Source organism: Dipodomys ordii, unplaced genomic scaffold, assembly GCF_000151885.1.
Source record: "Dipodomys ordii isolate 6190 unplaced genomic scaffold, Dord_2.0 Scaffold166, whole genome shotgun sequence".
Taxonomy (NCBI): domain Eukaryota; kingdom Metazoa; phylum Chordata; class Mammalia; order Rodentia; family Heteromyidae; genus Dipodomys; species Dipodomys ordii.
Window position 1 is genome coordinate 28,208 of NW_012267382.1, and position 14,484 is coordinate 42,691.

At 45.4% G+C, this 14,484-nt stretch overlaps 1 protein-coding gene across 1 annotated transcript in view; it reads left to right on the forward strand.

Annotated features, from left to right (window-relative positions):
- The window catches only part of LOC105998563 (synaptonemal complex central element protein 1-like), a 9,727-nt gene extending 2,199 nt beyond the window's left edge, over window positions 1-7,528 (forward strand). The window contains exons 2-12 of the mRNA XM_013033334.1: window positions 3,109-3,254; window positions 3,857-3,931; window positions 4,800-4,847; window positions 5,085-5,139; window positions 5,305-5,394; window positions 5,591-5,654; window positions 6,310-6,376; window positions 6,457-6,580; window positions 6,647-6,757; window positions 6,873-6,961; window positions 7,202-7,528. Of these exons, the coding sequence (XP_012888788.1) occupies window positions 3,109-3,254; window positions 3,857-3,931; window positions 4,800-4,847; window positions 5,085-5,139; window positions 5,305-5,394; window positions 5,591-5,654; window positions 6,310-6,376; window positions 6,457-6,580; window positions 6,647-6,757; window positions 6,873-6,961; window positions 7,202-7,221 (889 nt within the window). The 3' untranslated portion in view covers window positions 7,222-7,528. The remainder of the gene's footprint in view (window positions 1-3,108; window positions 3,255-3,856; window positions 3,932-4,799; window positions 4,848-5,084; window positions 5,140-5,304; window positions 5,395-5,590; window positions 5,655-6,309; window positions 6,377-6,456; window positions 6,581-6,646; window positions 6,758-6,872; window positions 6,962-7,201) is intronic.
- Window positions 7,529-14,484: the final 6,956 nt, after the last annotated feature.

The window sequence follows — 14,484 nt, forward strand, 5'->3', positions numbered from 1 at the left end:
GGGGGGGGGTCCTGGGGAAGCAGACCTCCAGGAGGGAGGTGTCCGGGACAATGAGTCCTTCAGGAGGGACGACTCTGGAGAGTCACCAAGGGTCAGAGTCCAGCAGGGAAGGAGATTGCCCCCTCCCCCAGAGAAGCACCAAGATCAGAGCCCTGCAGGGCAAAAGACCCCCCTTCTACCGTCACCCAACCCCGAGGAAAGGGCCCAGCCTCTGCCATGCAAGGAGAAAGAGGACAAGAGCAGGAGCGACGCAGGTCCTTCAGTTTGCACGCACCAGCAGGGATGGTCAGCTAGCAGCACCTCTGTTCTGTTTTGTAGGAAGACAGGGGCCTTCCAAATTTTTAAGCATATGCAAAATAGAAAACAAGCTATAGTGGTCCAGTTTTCATAGTTCCTGACCACTGACAAATCTTTTTATTCTTTACCATTTACTCTCCTATTTCATTATAAAGCAGTTCAGACATCATAATTATCCATAAATATTTCCATATATGTCTCTAAAGGTAAGTTCTCTTCAGAAAAGTGATACCATTGCCACTTTCATGTAGTAGCAGCAGTAATTCCTTTATTTCATCAAATATCTAGCCAGTTTCCAAATTTTGGTGTGATGGGAAGTTATACTTTTTTTCTCTCCATCACCACACAATTGCAGAGATTGCTTATATTTCTAAGGCACCTTATTCCTTTGGGTCCCTTCTTTTCTTCCTCCCTTTCCCCTTCAAATTTATTTGTTAAACAGTTGTCTTTATGTGATATCTCTGTTTTGATGTTGGTAAATACACCCTCATGTGCCATTCACTATGTTTTGTTTTTTGGGTCCGGTCGTGGGGCCTGAACTCTGGGCCTGGGCGCTGTCCCTCAGCTCTTCAGCTCTAGGCTAGCGCTCTACCACTTGAGCCACAGCGCCACTTCTGGCTTTTTTCGTTTTGCTTATGTGGTGCTGAGGAATAGAACCCAGGGCCTCAGGCATGCAAGGCAAGCGCTCTACCACTGAACCACCTTCCCAGCTCCTCACTATGTTGTTTTGTCTGTGAATATCCCCTGAATTTAGAATTTAGATCATAAGCTTTAATAAACATAAGTATCATTTTCAGCAGGTTTTTAATAGCTGATAGTGTGTGTGTGTGTGTGTGTGTGTGTGTGCACGCGCGCGTGTGCGCGCGTGCCCGTCCTGGGGCTTGAACTTTGCCTGGACTTTGAGCTTTTGTGCTGAAGCCAGCACTCCACCACTTGAGCTGCACTCCACTTCTGACTTTTGTTGGTTAATTGGAGATAAGAGTCTCATTGACTTTCTTGCACAGGCTGGCTTTGAACCACAATCCTCAGATCTCCATCTCCTGAGTAGCTAGGATTACAGGTGTGAGCTACTGGCACCCAGAGATAATGTCTTCTTATATCAGATGGCTCAAAATGTCTTTACATTATCATAATGTTAATATTGTAAGTAATTTCCTACATCTATTAATTCATTAGTGAGTTAAAATAGGTGCATGTAGTGACGAGAATATTACTATGAAATACCTTAAATAGAGGCTTCATAGTTAGCATTGGTTATACATAGGAAAGCTATTTGTATTAACTACAGTTGATTACATATTGTTGCAAGTTCTTATGTTTTTTATTATTTACTTATTTATTTAGTCAATTGTGGGCCCTGAACCCTGAGCCTGGGTGCTGTCCCTCAGCTCTTCAATTCAAGGCGAGTGATCTACCACTTGAGCCACAGCGCCACTTCTGGATTTTCTGCTTATGTGGTGCTGAGGAATTGAACCCAGGGCCTCGTGCTTGCAAGGCAAGCGCTCTACCACTGAGCCACCTTCCCAGCCCCTTGTGTTTTTTTAGAACTTTTGTAAACTTTGTAGAGCTTCCTCACTGATAATGTCACCTGCCAGTACAGTGACTTTCAACTCATTTTCAATTTTTTTAATACCCTCTTTTTTCTTTCCATGCTAGTTGATGGAACCTAGGGCCTTGAACACGCTAGGCAAGGGCTGTGCTTTGCTGAGCTACATCTCAAAGGATTAGTATTTTTGAGACTGAGTCTCACCACATTGGCTCTTCCTGCTCCTCTCCATCCTCCTGCCTTAGTGTCCTACAGCTAGGGTTGAAGGCTTAAAGGAAAGCAACTTGTTTGAATACGTTATAACTTTGTGAATGCTGATTCCAGTTTGACCACAGCCCCTACCATTGCTTTGAGTTTTATGAAGGGCATAACTGTGGTGTCATTGCAAACCATAGGGAAAGTCTGGCCAGGGAGGGGCCAAACTCATCTCTTACACATTAAAGATTAAAGGCGCTACTCTAACTAGAATAATGCCTTCACCTCATCCCAGATCCAGCTGGGATGTTGAATCCTCCCCCTGGCATTTCACCCTATTGGGTTTTGAAATGCTTAGTTTTGCTCCACAGGGCAAGACACACACAGAAAATTGAAGACTTGGCCAAAATGGTGAAAAAGTTGCAGAAGGGTCTTTCTTGTGTTTCCTCTGTGTTTGCGGAAGGGTCTTGTGTTTCCTCTGTGTTTGCGGAGGGTCTTGTGTTTCCTCTGTGTTTGCGGAAGGGTCTTGTGTTTCCTCTGTGTTTGCGGAGGGTCTTGTGTTTCCTCTGTGTTTGCGGAGGGTCTTGTGTTTCCTCTGTGTTTGCTGAAGTTCTGGGTTAGGCAGGTGTAGATTCCATTCCAGCCCCCACAAGTCAGAAACTCAGGAACCTATTCCCTCAACTCTCACTTTCTTTTACATTTTAATTCTTTTAGCCAAAAATAGTGGTGATTCAAAATTACAAAAATATAAGCAAACAGAATAAAAGATATTTTCCTCAAATCCTGTCCCAAGCCTCTTGCTGGCCACCCCACTTGGCTGGCACAGTACCCTTAGATCCCACACCAGGGCAGGCCTCTGTACTGACTGTCCCCCACTTTCACCCAGAGAGCTGCAGAGCCTGCAGTACTCACTTGATAGGGGACCTACAAGATACTTTTCCATACCCAAGAATCAGTTCCTACTCCTTCACTCTCGAAACTTTGCCCCACTTTACTTCTCTTGAATGAAGTTACCACCGCTTGACTCATTAGTCCCTAGTGTGAGCCCATGATGTAGCCCCTGTACACAGGAGATGCTCAGTGGATTTGTGTGGAGTGATAGCTGCAGAGGTACAGACTGTTGTGTTGCCATTTCAACCTCTCTTCCTCTCTGCAGTGGGAACTCTAGTGCCACAGATTGAGGTCCTGATTAACCGAGTTAATGAAGTTCAGCAAGGTGAGTTCAGAGACCTTGGCTGGCCGGGCGCTGGTGGCTCACGCCTGTAATCCTAGCTACTCAGGAGGCTGAGATCTGAGGATCGCGGTTCAAAGCCAGCCTGGGCAGGAAAGACCATGAGACTCCTATCTCCAATAAACCACTAGAAAACCGGAAGTGGCTCTGTAGCTCAAGTGGTAGAGCGCTTGCCTTGAGCTGAAGAACTGAGGGACAGCGCCCAGGCCCAGAGTTCAAGCCCCACGACGGACAAAAAAAAAAAAAAAACCAGAGACCTTGGCTGCTATTTAGGATCACTTGTGTGCTTTGCTTTAGCTCCAATGCAAAGTGAAAATACAGGAGCCCTTGGTCAAAAATATCCTCAAAATTACAGAATAGTAATAGCAGGCCACAAAATATGCACAATGTAAGTGCAGGGATGCCCTTCTGCATGAAAGTGCCACTATAGTTTTATGGCCTTGATACCACTTGAACCCAACAGGAAGATCCTGGGACTCTGAGCAACTCCAGGTTTGCGTGAAGAAAAATGTGAAATATCAGTTTTGAAAGACAATAATGCAGCTAGAGACTTCACTCAAACAATGTCTGTTCTACTCTTTGATAAGCTAAAAGGAAAGTCAGTGAAGAGCTGGGAGAGCCGAGAACTGTCTGGGACGCTCTGCAGAAGGAACTGGACGCGTGTAAGTTGGCTGGGGCCCACTAGAGGTCCCCACAGTGTCTCCAGCTTTTCCTGACCCAATATTCCAGACACTGAGCATCTTCATGGTCAAGGGGCCTGCTATCTCTCTAGCCTCCTGTTCTCTCCATCCCTGGATCTTCTAGTGGTGGGGGTCTGGAAATGCCCTCCGAATACACTCATGCTCCTTTTGTTCTCTTAAATAACTCATTCTTCATTCCTCTTTTCTCAGAACACTATTTGTTGCTGAGCTGAGATATCCCCCTCTCATAGATGCCTTCCCCAGTCACCCTACATAAAGACACCACCAAAGGCCTCCTCCAATCACCCTACATATAGACACCACCAATGCCTTCCCAGTCACCCTACATAAAGACACCACCAATGCCTTCCCAGTCACCCTACATAAAGACACCACCAAAGGCCTCCTCCAATCATCCTACATATAGACGCCACCAATGCCTTCCCAGTCACCCTACATATAGACACCACCAATGCCTTCCCAGTCACCCTACATAAAGACACCACCAATGCCTTCCCAGTCACCCTACATAAAGACACCACCAAAGGCCTCCTCCAATCATCCTACATATAGACGCCACCAATGCCTTCCCAGTCACCATACATAAAGACACCACTTTCTGATGGCTATTGCTTTCAAGCCCTAATGGGCATCACACAGGACCCTTGCACTCATATTCCAAATGTAAAGGTTGTTTGTGATGACAAGGGAGTATGAGTATCAAGGTGAGGAGGCTCACCTATAGGGGTCCAGGTTTGGTTTAGAGTCAGGGCTGTACCTAGTCTCCTGTGACTATCCCTGACAGTGTCTAGGTGATCTCTGATAAGTAAACATTCATTATGCTTTTCAGTACATGAAGAGAAAGTACGACTAAAGGAGATCTTCAGGAAAACGCAAGGTATTTTGAGCTCCTCCATCTTCAGACTGTTGCTATTGATCCTGCAGAAAGCCCTTGTTTCTGTAGTTGAGAAAGGCCTTGAAACCTCCTGAGGTTGCATCCCTCTATGGCTTACACCAGACTGGGAAATGTCAAAGCCCAGAAAGATATCCACAGTCTGACAGAATCTGAACCTGTTCTGTCTTCTCAAAGTGGATGCCTTGTCAGGCACTTATAGGACCCTATTGCTCTCTATAGAAACCCCAAGAATCCATCAGCTGCATTGCCAAGAAAAGGAAAATGAGGCCCAGAGGTAAGAGACTATGACCCTATTGATCTCCCAAATCTTCACAACACAGGAGTAGGTCGTCCTAACACCCCTCCCACCATGTTACAGATATGGATCTAAACAGAGGGGAAACTACTAGCTCCATTCCAGGAGAGTCAGAGAATGGCTGAGGATTGCCTTTCTTTCCAGGAAGCACACCCTGTTGCAAGAATGCCAGGAGAGGATTTCTTCTCTGAACTCCCAGATTGAGGAAGAGAAGAATAAACAGAGGCAGCTGAGGTAAACTCCAGTACATGAGGCTGGGGGCATCAGATCATATTGAGGATGTGTGAGAGGAGCTAGTCTAACTGAGCCCTGGAGGACCAAGGGGGTGAAGGTGCTCCTCATGGAGAAGAGTATGAGTAAGGTCCCTACGATGCCCGGCCCAGGCCAGGCTGCCGGCTCATAGCCTCATGCCTGTGTGGTTGGCCTCCAGGTTGGACTTTGAGCAGCAGCTGGAGATTCTGATGGGCCAACACAAGGACCTCTGGGAATTTCATGTGAGTCATTCAGATCCATGCCTCCTCACTCCCACATATTGCCCATTTGCAAGCCTTAGTCACCTATCACCACTATCACCCTGAATCCATTCCTCTGTTTGGTGTCCACATTGCTGGTCTGAACACCTACTCCTGCTGCCCTGTGTGTCCATTCAGTGGTCAGGAGGAACCTTGATAGCACCAGGGCTGAAGCCACCTATCCAGAACACTCCTGGATATGATGGGACTGTCACAGGCACAGGGGAGACAGCAGGGAACAGATGGCCAGTGTTTGCCTTGGGAAGCAATGTCCGTGGGGAAGAGGACTAGTGAATAGGCCATCACAGGGAGGGGAGGGAGACAGGAGCTACAGTGCCATGCTGGGGCAACAGCCAGAGTCGTAGGAGCTTTAGACTTTTCTGTGACTAAATACTTGCCACAGCAGCTATTTCTCACGAGAGGTCCGTGGTGGGGCAGGGGGTAAGGGGCAGGAATAGGCAGGGAATAGGAATGGCCAGTAGAAAAGACCCTAAATCTGGGCTTTGGCTGGTGTGCAGAGAGGAGCCAGGGTACTAGGAAATGAGATATGAGGGTCAAATGACCAGATCCAGGCAGACTTCTTTGAGATATGGGGGAGATAGGAGATGTAGACAGACCTTGGTTTTGTCCTCCTCAGAATCCGGAGCAGCCAGCAAGGGAGACCTGTGCCCTGGACAGCAACAAGGAGCAACTGCTGAAGGAAGGTAAGGCCAGGGCAGGAATAGGACCCTGCCCTGCCCTGCCCTTGCCTGCCCTCAGTGTTCACCTCCCCTTCCTTCTGCAGAGAAGCTGGTTGAGGTGAAGCTGGAGGACGTGAAGCAAGGGCTGCTCTCCCTGTGTGGTCCTGAGGGGCCCTCCACCCTCCGGGAGGGGTTCTCCCTCCGCAGCCCGGAAGTGGCAGCAGTGGTGTAAGATGCAAGGGAAGGGGTAGCCAGAGGAGGGAGTGGCTGATGCTAACCCCACCCCACCCTCAGGGAACTGTTTAAGGAGGAGAACAAGAAAGCTGAGGAGCTCCTGGGGGCTGCAGCCCAGCAACACCAGCAGCTGCGGCAGAGGTGCCAGCATCTGCAGCAGAAGCGGTGGAGGTGGGCAGGGAGCCCTTCTGACCGTCCCCAACCCAGGAAGGAGGATGAGGGCTGTCTTCTCCTCCCACCCCTCTCTTACATCATTCTGTTCCTCTTGGAACAACTTCCTAACTAGGCTGAAAGAGGACTTGGAAAAGCATGGGCCTCAGATCCTTGCTCAATCCCAGAGCACGCAAGAAGGGGCCACCTCGCAAAAGGAAGTGGGTGAGTCCTGGCATTAGGTGGCCAGGAGCAGAGATAGTTCCTGAGGGAGGGTAGGGAAGGGAAGCGAGAAGGTACTGAGGGTTCTAAGAGGGTGATCTTGAGCAAGAGCATTCCAGCAGGGGACACAGCTAAGGATGGGGACTGGACACACAGGTCAGAGAAAGGTGGGAAGGGTTAGCTTTGGGCTTGAGTGTAAGAAAACCCACCCTGCACCCTGACCTCCTCCCACAGGCCAGTCCTAAGTCTCTAGAAGTCTGTGAGGAAAAAGACCAGGAGCCACTCATCAAGCAGGGCCGTGATACAATGAAGACATGCCCCACACCAATCTTATCTCATGGGGATACATGAAATAAAAGATAAATTTTGTTACAGCTATCTCTGCTGAGTCTGGGCAGATGGGTGGGAGTGGCAGGGCCCAGGCAGAGGGATACAAATGTGGGCCTTCTCCAAAGGCTGAGAAGCCCTCCCTGTGATAATGTAATTCCTTCATGTAGACCTAGATTACTCAAATTCTCACAAAAAATGAAGCTAAATCTAGAATTCAAGGCCAGCCAGTTGCATACTATATAGCTACTCTCATTAAGAAAAAGTAATGTATGGGCTGGGAAGGTGGCTCAGTGGTAGAGAGCTTGCCTTGCATGCCGGAGGCCCTGGGTTTGATTCCTCAGCACTACATAAGAAAAAAGAAAAAAGACAGAAGTGGCGCTGTGGCCTTGAGCTAAAGAGCTGAGGGACAGTGCCCAGGCCCAGAGTTCAGGCCCCACGACAGGACCAAAAAATTTTTTTAAAAAAGAGAAAAAAAAATAATGTGATGGGAGCTGATGGTTCACACCCGTAATCCTAGCTACTTAGGAGGCTGAGATCTAAGGATCACAGTTCAAGGCCAGCTCAGCCAGAAAAGTCCCCAATGAGACAGACACTTATCTCCAAATAACCACTCAAAAAAAAAAGTGAGCTGTGGCTCAAAGTGGTATAATGCTCTCCATGAGCAAAAGAGCTCAGGGACAAAGCCCAGGCCCAGAGTTCAAGCCCTACAACCAACAAAAAAAAAAAAGGAAAAATATTATGACTAGATACCAACGGCTCACACCTATAATCAATCCCCTTCCATCTGGGGCTGAGATCAGAGGATTGTGGTTCAAAGCCAACCCAAGCAAGAATGTCTCTGAGACTCTTAAACTAGCCACACAAAAAACCTGAAACAAAGCTGTGGTCCAAGTGACAGAGTGCTAGCCTTGAGCACAAAAGTCAGGACCTGAGTTCTGAAAGACCCGAGACTTCTGAGATACTTTTGTCAATGGGAGGGCGTGAGAAGCGTGAGATATATATATAACCAGATAGACCGGTATTTGCCATTTTGTATTAGACCGGTATTTGCCATTTTGTACTTTCTTTAACTTGCCTTTCTGCTTCTGTACACATGCTTGCTAAACCTTGAAGAGTGCAGCTGCTATTCTACCCGCCCTTGAGCCCCTGACACTCCTGGATCTGGAGCTGAAATTAACGACCCTCTGGCAGGGAGTACCTGACACATTCCAGACCACTTTCTCTGGGCCTAGGATCGGAGATAGTGGCTGCCCGGCAACCACTTCCCCCAGGGTCAGGGTCAGAGATAGTGGCCATCTGGCAACCACTTCTAAATTACCCTAAAAGTACCCTCTAGTTAGTTTAGAGCACAATAGCTCACTAGGCTGACCAATTATTAGCCCCAGCCCTTTTTCCGCTTTGTACTGTGCCAATCATCCGCTAGAATTATGATTTAAATTTCCCGAGTGGTGTATTGATTCATTGCCAATACATACTGAGGCCTTACCCCTACCAAAGAACATATAAAAGGTGCTGTAACCCTGAGCTGGGGGCCTCTCTCTGTACTCGGACATCAGTGCACAGAGGGGTCCGTGCTCGAGCTCGTCAATAAACATCTCATTGCCGCTTGCATTGATCTTTGGTCTCTGGTGGTCTTTTTAGGCGCTTCAAGTCTCTGGGCATTACAGGCGCCCCAGAAAACTCAGACTCCAGGCCGGGAGATGCAATAAGCAAGAGGAGTTTATTTGACGTTTGCGCAAACGGTCTCTCTGCCTCGGCACAGGAGAGAGCCCCGAGCAGCGGTTACAAGCATTTTTAAAGGCAAAAACCACAAGCATTAGCATATAACACCAGGTGTCCCCCGGATTGGCCCATTTAAAAGTCACTATACACTCCAGCAATCATTTTTACTATGCGGGGAAGTTTATAACACTCTTTGTAAAACAGTTGACTCAGGGCAAGTATAGGGGGAGCGGTCACCCTGGAGGGGAGTTTACATAGTTACAGGCTTGTGATTGATTAACATTTGGCCTAGTTTGCTGGACTTGCCAGGTGGTCCTTATCTTGGGTCCCATTCTTGGGTCCCATTTGACCACTTGGGGAATTTACTTGTTTGTTCTTTATTTATGACCACAGGCCTTGTCCCAGGCCAGCATCTAGGCTCCAAGACTCTTTACTCAATTCCTTATTTCCAGAAAATGGGGGGTTAGTGCTAGGGCGAGCAAGTTTACAAAAGCAAAATCAGCAGTTAGCAATTGTAAAATGTAACTCTAATTTTTAATTTTTCAAGTTCAAGCCCAGGGACCAGCATACATACACCCACACAAAGAAAGGAAGGAAGGAAGGAAGGTTTTGTATCTGTTATTTTAAGTTTATCAGTTAAAGGATGATGTTAAGTATCAGAAAGGAAGATCTGTATGGGTTATGAGGAAATTTTGGAGTAAAGGGTGAGCTGTTGGTATCTAGCCATAATACTTTTTCCTTTTCCTTTTTTTAGTTGGTTGTAGGGGTTGAACTCAGGGCCCAAGCTCTGTCCCTGAGCTCTTTTGCTCATGAAGAGCACTCTACCATTTGAACCACAGCTCAGATGTAGTGCACTTTTGTTGAATATACCACAATAGAATTGGTGCAAAAGTAAAGGTATGAGGCTGTGACTGCTTAGTGGTAGAGCATTTGCCCAGCATTTGCAAGTCCTGTGTTTGACCATCAGCACCACAAACAAAATTGTTAGGATGATTTTTAAAGCCAATATTGAAACATATAATAAAAAAATAAGTAAAATAAGAATTCATTAGAAAATAATAATCTTAGTAAGTTGGAAAAACTTAAATGTATAAAAGAGAGTTATAAGGAAAAATGAACACCTTAATAAAACTAGTATACAGAGAATTAACAAAAGTAGATATTGGAGCCAAGTGCCAGTGGCTAATGACTGTAATCCTAGCTACCCAGGAGGCTAAGATCTGAGGATCTTGGTTTAAAACTAGCCTGGGCAGGAAAGTCTGTAAGACTCTTAACTCCAATTAACCACCCCCCAAAAAAACTGGAAGTGGAGCTGTGGCTCAAGTTATAGAGCTCTAGTCTTCAGGAGGGAAAAAAAGCTCAAGGACAGAGCCCCAGTCCTGAGTTCAAGCCCCAAGACTAGCACTAAATAACAGACAAATATTCATTCTCTCTCTGGCAAATTAGGTGAAAATGTATATTATATAATTCTAAAAAATATGTTATAAGCTAATCATAATCAAATAGTATAGTACTGGAAATTAGACAAATAAGCTAATCATAATCAAATAGTGTAGGACTGGAAATTAGACAAATAAGCTAATCATAATCAAATAGTGTAGGACTGGAAATTAGACAAATAGGCCAGTGGAACTAAAGAGGGAGAGAGAGAGAGAGAGAGAGAGAGAGAGAGATTAAGAGAACCTTGCATTCTAGGCACTTGAGAATAAGAGATTGAACTACTAAGCCCAAAAAAAGAAATTCTAATGAAATAAAGCAAGTGTTGGACACTTTGGTATCTATGTGACAAAGAAATGCTGTTGTGCCCTTTCTAGATCCTAGTCAATGTCACCACCGAGGAAAATAAACATCTAAACACAAAAACAACAAAAGTCTCAGATTAATTATTTTAAAGTGTATCAAAACTATGAAAATGAAATATTTGTAAATTGGGTAAAATTAGAATATTCTATACAAATTATATTAAGATTTAAAATATAAAATTTTAAATAAAAATATTAAAATAAAAATTCTACTCATTAAATGATGTCATTCAGGAAACAAAGATAAGCAAAAATGTAGAGACCATTATATCTTCACATATAATTTAATACTTATTTTTGTTGGTCGTGGGGTTTGAACTCAGGGCCTAGTGCTATACCTGAGCTTCTGTGCTCAAGGGCAGTGCTCTACCACTTTGAGCCACAGTGCCACTTCAATTTTCTGGTGGTTAAAAGTCTCATAGACATTCCTGCCAAGGCTATATTTGAACCGTGATCCTAGAACTCAGCCTCCTGAGTAACTAGGATTACAGGAGTGAGCCACCAGCACATAGCTAACTGGATATTTTTAATAGGAAAAGATAGCCCATCAGGAAGGAAGTCAAGAAACTAATATCTACCTCAAACAGGAAACTTCCAAATGTTCAGTAACTATGAAATGTGCTATATATCTTTAGTAATTAAAATAAATTAAAAGCACCACTGGTCAACAAACTACCGATAAAAAAGAGGAACAATTCAATTTCTGTGACCCAAGTTGCAGAATAGCTTAGTATATACAGAAAACTGGCTGTGGACAATGTATGCTAAACTTTCCCATACGAACAGTAAAATGGCAAAGATCAATTCATACCTTTCAGTAATAACACTGAATATTAAGAGTCTTAATTCTCCAAGCAAAAGACATAGAATGATAAGCAGGATTAAAAAGCAAGACCTGACCACTTGTTGCCTACAAGAACCACATCTTACTGACAAAAGAACACATTGGCTTATGGTGAAGGAAAAAAAAAGATATCAAGAGACAATAACTAGTAACATACATGCACCAAATGTTGGTGCATTCCACATCATCAGATGGACATTACTGGATTTAAAAGCCCAGATAGCTCTCAAGACAGTGATGGTAGGAGACTCTATTATCTTGCTTTCCTCATTAGATAGGTCACCCAGATGAAAAATCTGCAAACAAACTGCAGAAGTAAATGATACCATACACCAATGTGGGAATGGAGGAGAATTTATAAGGGAGAATTATAGGGGGTGGGTATGATCAAGAGGAAATAAACATATTTGGATGTATCAAGATGGAAACTCCTTCTACAACCAGTAGACAATAATAAAAATCTTCACAAAACTACCAAAAAGGAGTGAAAGACTATCATCCTCATTTTAGAGGAGAAGACATGACACCAAGAGAGTTTGATTAGCTGACACAGATTGCCAGCATTTATTACCAAACTGAGACTGATCTTCCAACCTATATCATGATTATAAGCCTTCAGGCTTGCTGATGATCTCCTCCACACTCAAACTCCAGGCAAATCAATACATTTAGGGGAAAATGTAGGAAGGCTACACAGAGAGGGAAAAAGAGGGTCCAGTGGGTATAGGCATGGTGCCAGGGGCTATGTAGACTGCAGTCGGAAGACAGTGATTGTGGTGTCTGAAGTGGGTGCTCGCCATGCTGCGGGCACTCAGAAAGAGCTACTTGCAGTAGAAAATGTGAACACTGAGGCCATACTGACTCATGATCTGACTGCAGACATACTGTGTCCCTGGAGGCCATCATCTATGACATGACATTGACCTCACCTCCAAGTCATCCTCAACTCCAGCACTGCTTACTGGCTTGGTGTCCAGGTATCACAGTGGTGTCGAGTGCACAGAGCAAGGTCTCTCCCTGAGGAGAGGTGAAACCAGTCACACTCCACCTCCTATGCATTTGTGGCCAGATGAGAGGCGAAAGACACGTCCTGTCAGCCCTCCAGGTCCTGTCACCATCCATCACCAACGGTGTGCCACAGTGAGCCACGCCAGCACTGACAATGCAAATGTCCAAGACATGTCTTCTTCAGGGCGTGTAACTCTATTTCCACCACTTTCTTGCAGAGTTAACACTAAGGAAGTATTACTAATGAAAAAGCTAAACAAAGCCTCTAGCTCCACTTGCCTTTACTGGAGTTTAAGGATCTAATCTTGGAGACCCTGCAGTTGGGCGTATGCTGTTGGTTTCCCACTAGCTGTAATGCAGAATAACCTTTGACTAAAGCCACTGAACCGGTTAAAAACTTTTCTCCAGCAAAGGCTACCTCCCCTGTGCGCACAGGAATGCTGTGCACTGGGGAAAACCAGTTGTTTGCTACTGTTCCTGTTCTCTAGGGGGAAATTAGCTGTTTGCTATTGTCCCATGTTCTCTGGAGGAAAGATGCTTTTTCAGTTACTAATGGTTACAGAATTAACTATTCCTAGGAACAAGAACTAAAATGACAAGAGTCGTAACACCCTATAATCAGTAACTTCTCTTGAGCTTTACAGATGCAGAAGATGCAGTGGCAGACAGAGAGCAGCAGACCATGCATCAGAGGACCAACCACCTGACATCTGAAACTGCCCTGGTGACTGCCTGTCTGATGTGCCCACACAACCCAGAGAGCCCTAAACCAGAAACTCCACGGCAGGAAGGTCTTTGCCAGAAATGGCCTCATCTCCTTTGGTTTGCTAGCTTTCCAAAGGCTGTCTTTTCCTCACCCCAACAACTTGTCTTCAACCAGCCCGGGCAGTACTGAGGTTTGGCCTCAAGGACTCATACTGCTTGCTAAGCAGACACTACGGCTTGAGCCATTCTACCGTCCTTTGTAATTTCTTATTTTTGAAATAGGGTCTTGCTGCATGTCCAGGCTGTTCTGGACCACGGACTTCCTACTCGTGTTTCCCTGTATTGTTGGGATAATAGCCATGTGCCACAGAGCACCGCCCTTGGTGGGAATAGAGTCTGACAAACTTTTTATCCAGATGGGCCTTGAACTGTAATTCCTTCCATCTCTCTTACAAGCAAAAGCCATTCCATATGGAAAGTCACTGGCTTTGTTTCAGTAGCATCCTGGACCATGGGCCTTCTGGAACGCACATCAAGTTGGTGACCAAGGCTTGAGGATGGGGTTTATATCCTACCTGTAACAGGTATGAAGCAAACTCCGAGGTCCGGGAAATGTTCCACTGAAAAGGCCACTGTGGTGGCATCTTCATGAAGGTATACCAAGGAAGTCTCTCTCATTAAATGTCTAAAATGGATTAAATTTTATGATATATAAATTACACTTCAATAATGCTAATAAAGAAGGGAAAATATGGTGAGAAAGTGGGCTGGTCCCGAGAATGGAAGCCACTAAATACTGTCCAAAGTGCTGAAGTTGTTGCAGTATTTTTTTTTGGTCGCTTGTGGGGTTAGAACTCTGGGCCTGGGCACTGTCCCTCAGCTCTTCAGTTCAAGGCAAGCGCTCTACCACTTGAGCCACAGAGCCACTTCCAGTTTTCTAGTGGTTTATTGGAGATAAGAGTCGCATGGACTTTCCTGCCCAGGCAGGCTTTGAACCACAGTCCTCAGATCTCAGCATCCTGAGTAGCTAGCTGTGGCATGAGCTACACGCCCCCAGCTGGCTTGGAGTATGCTTAATGATAGCTAGATAGCTTCCAAGGAGTGGATCTTCTGGG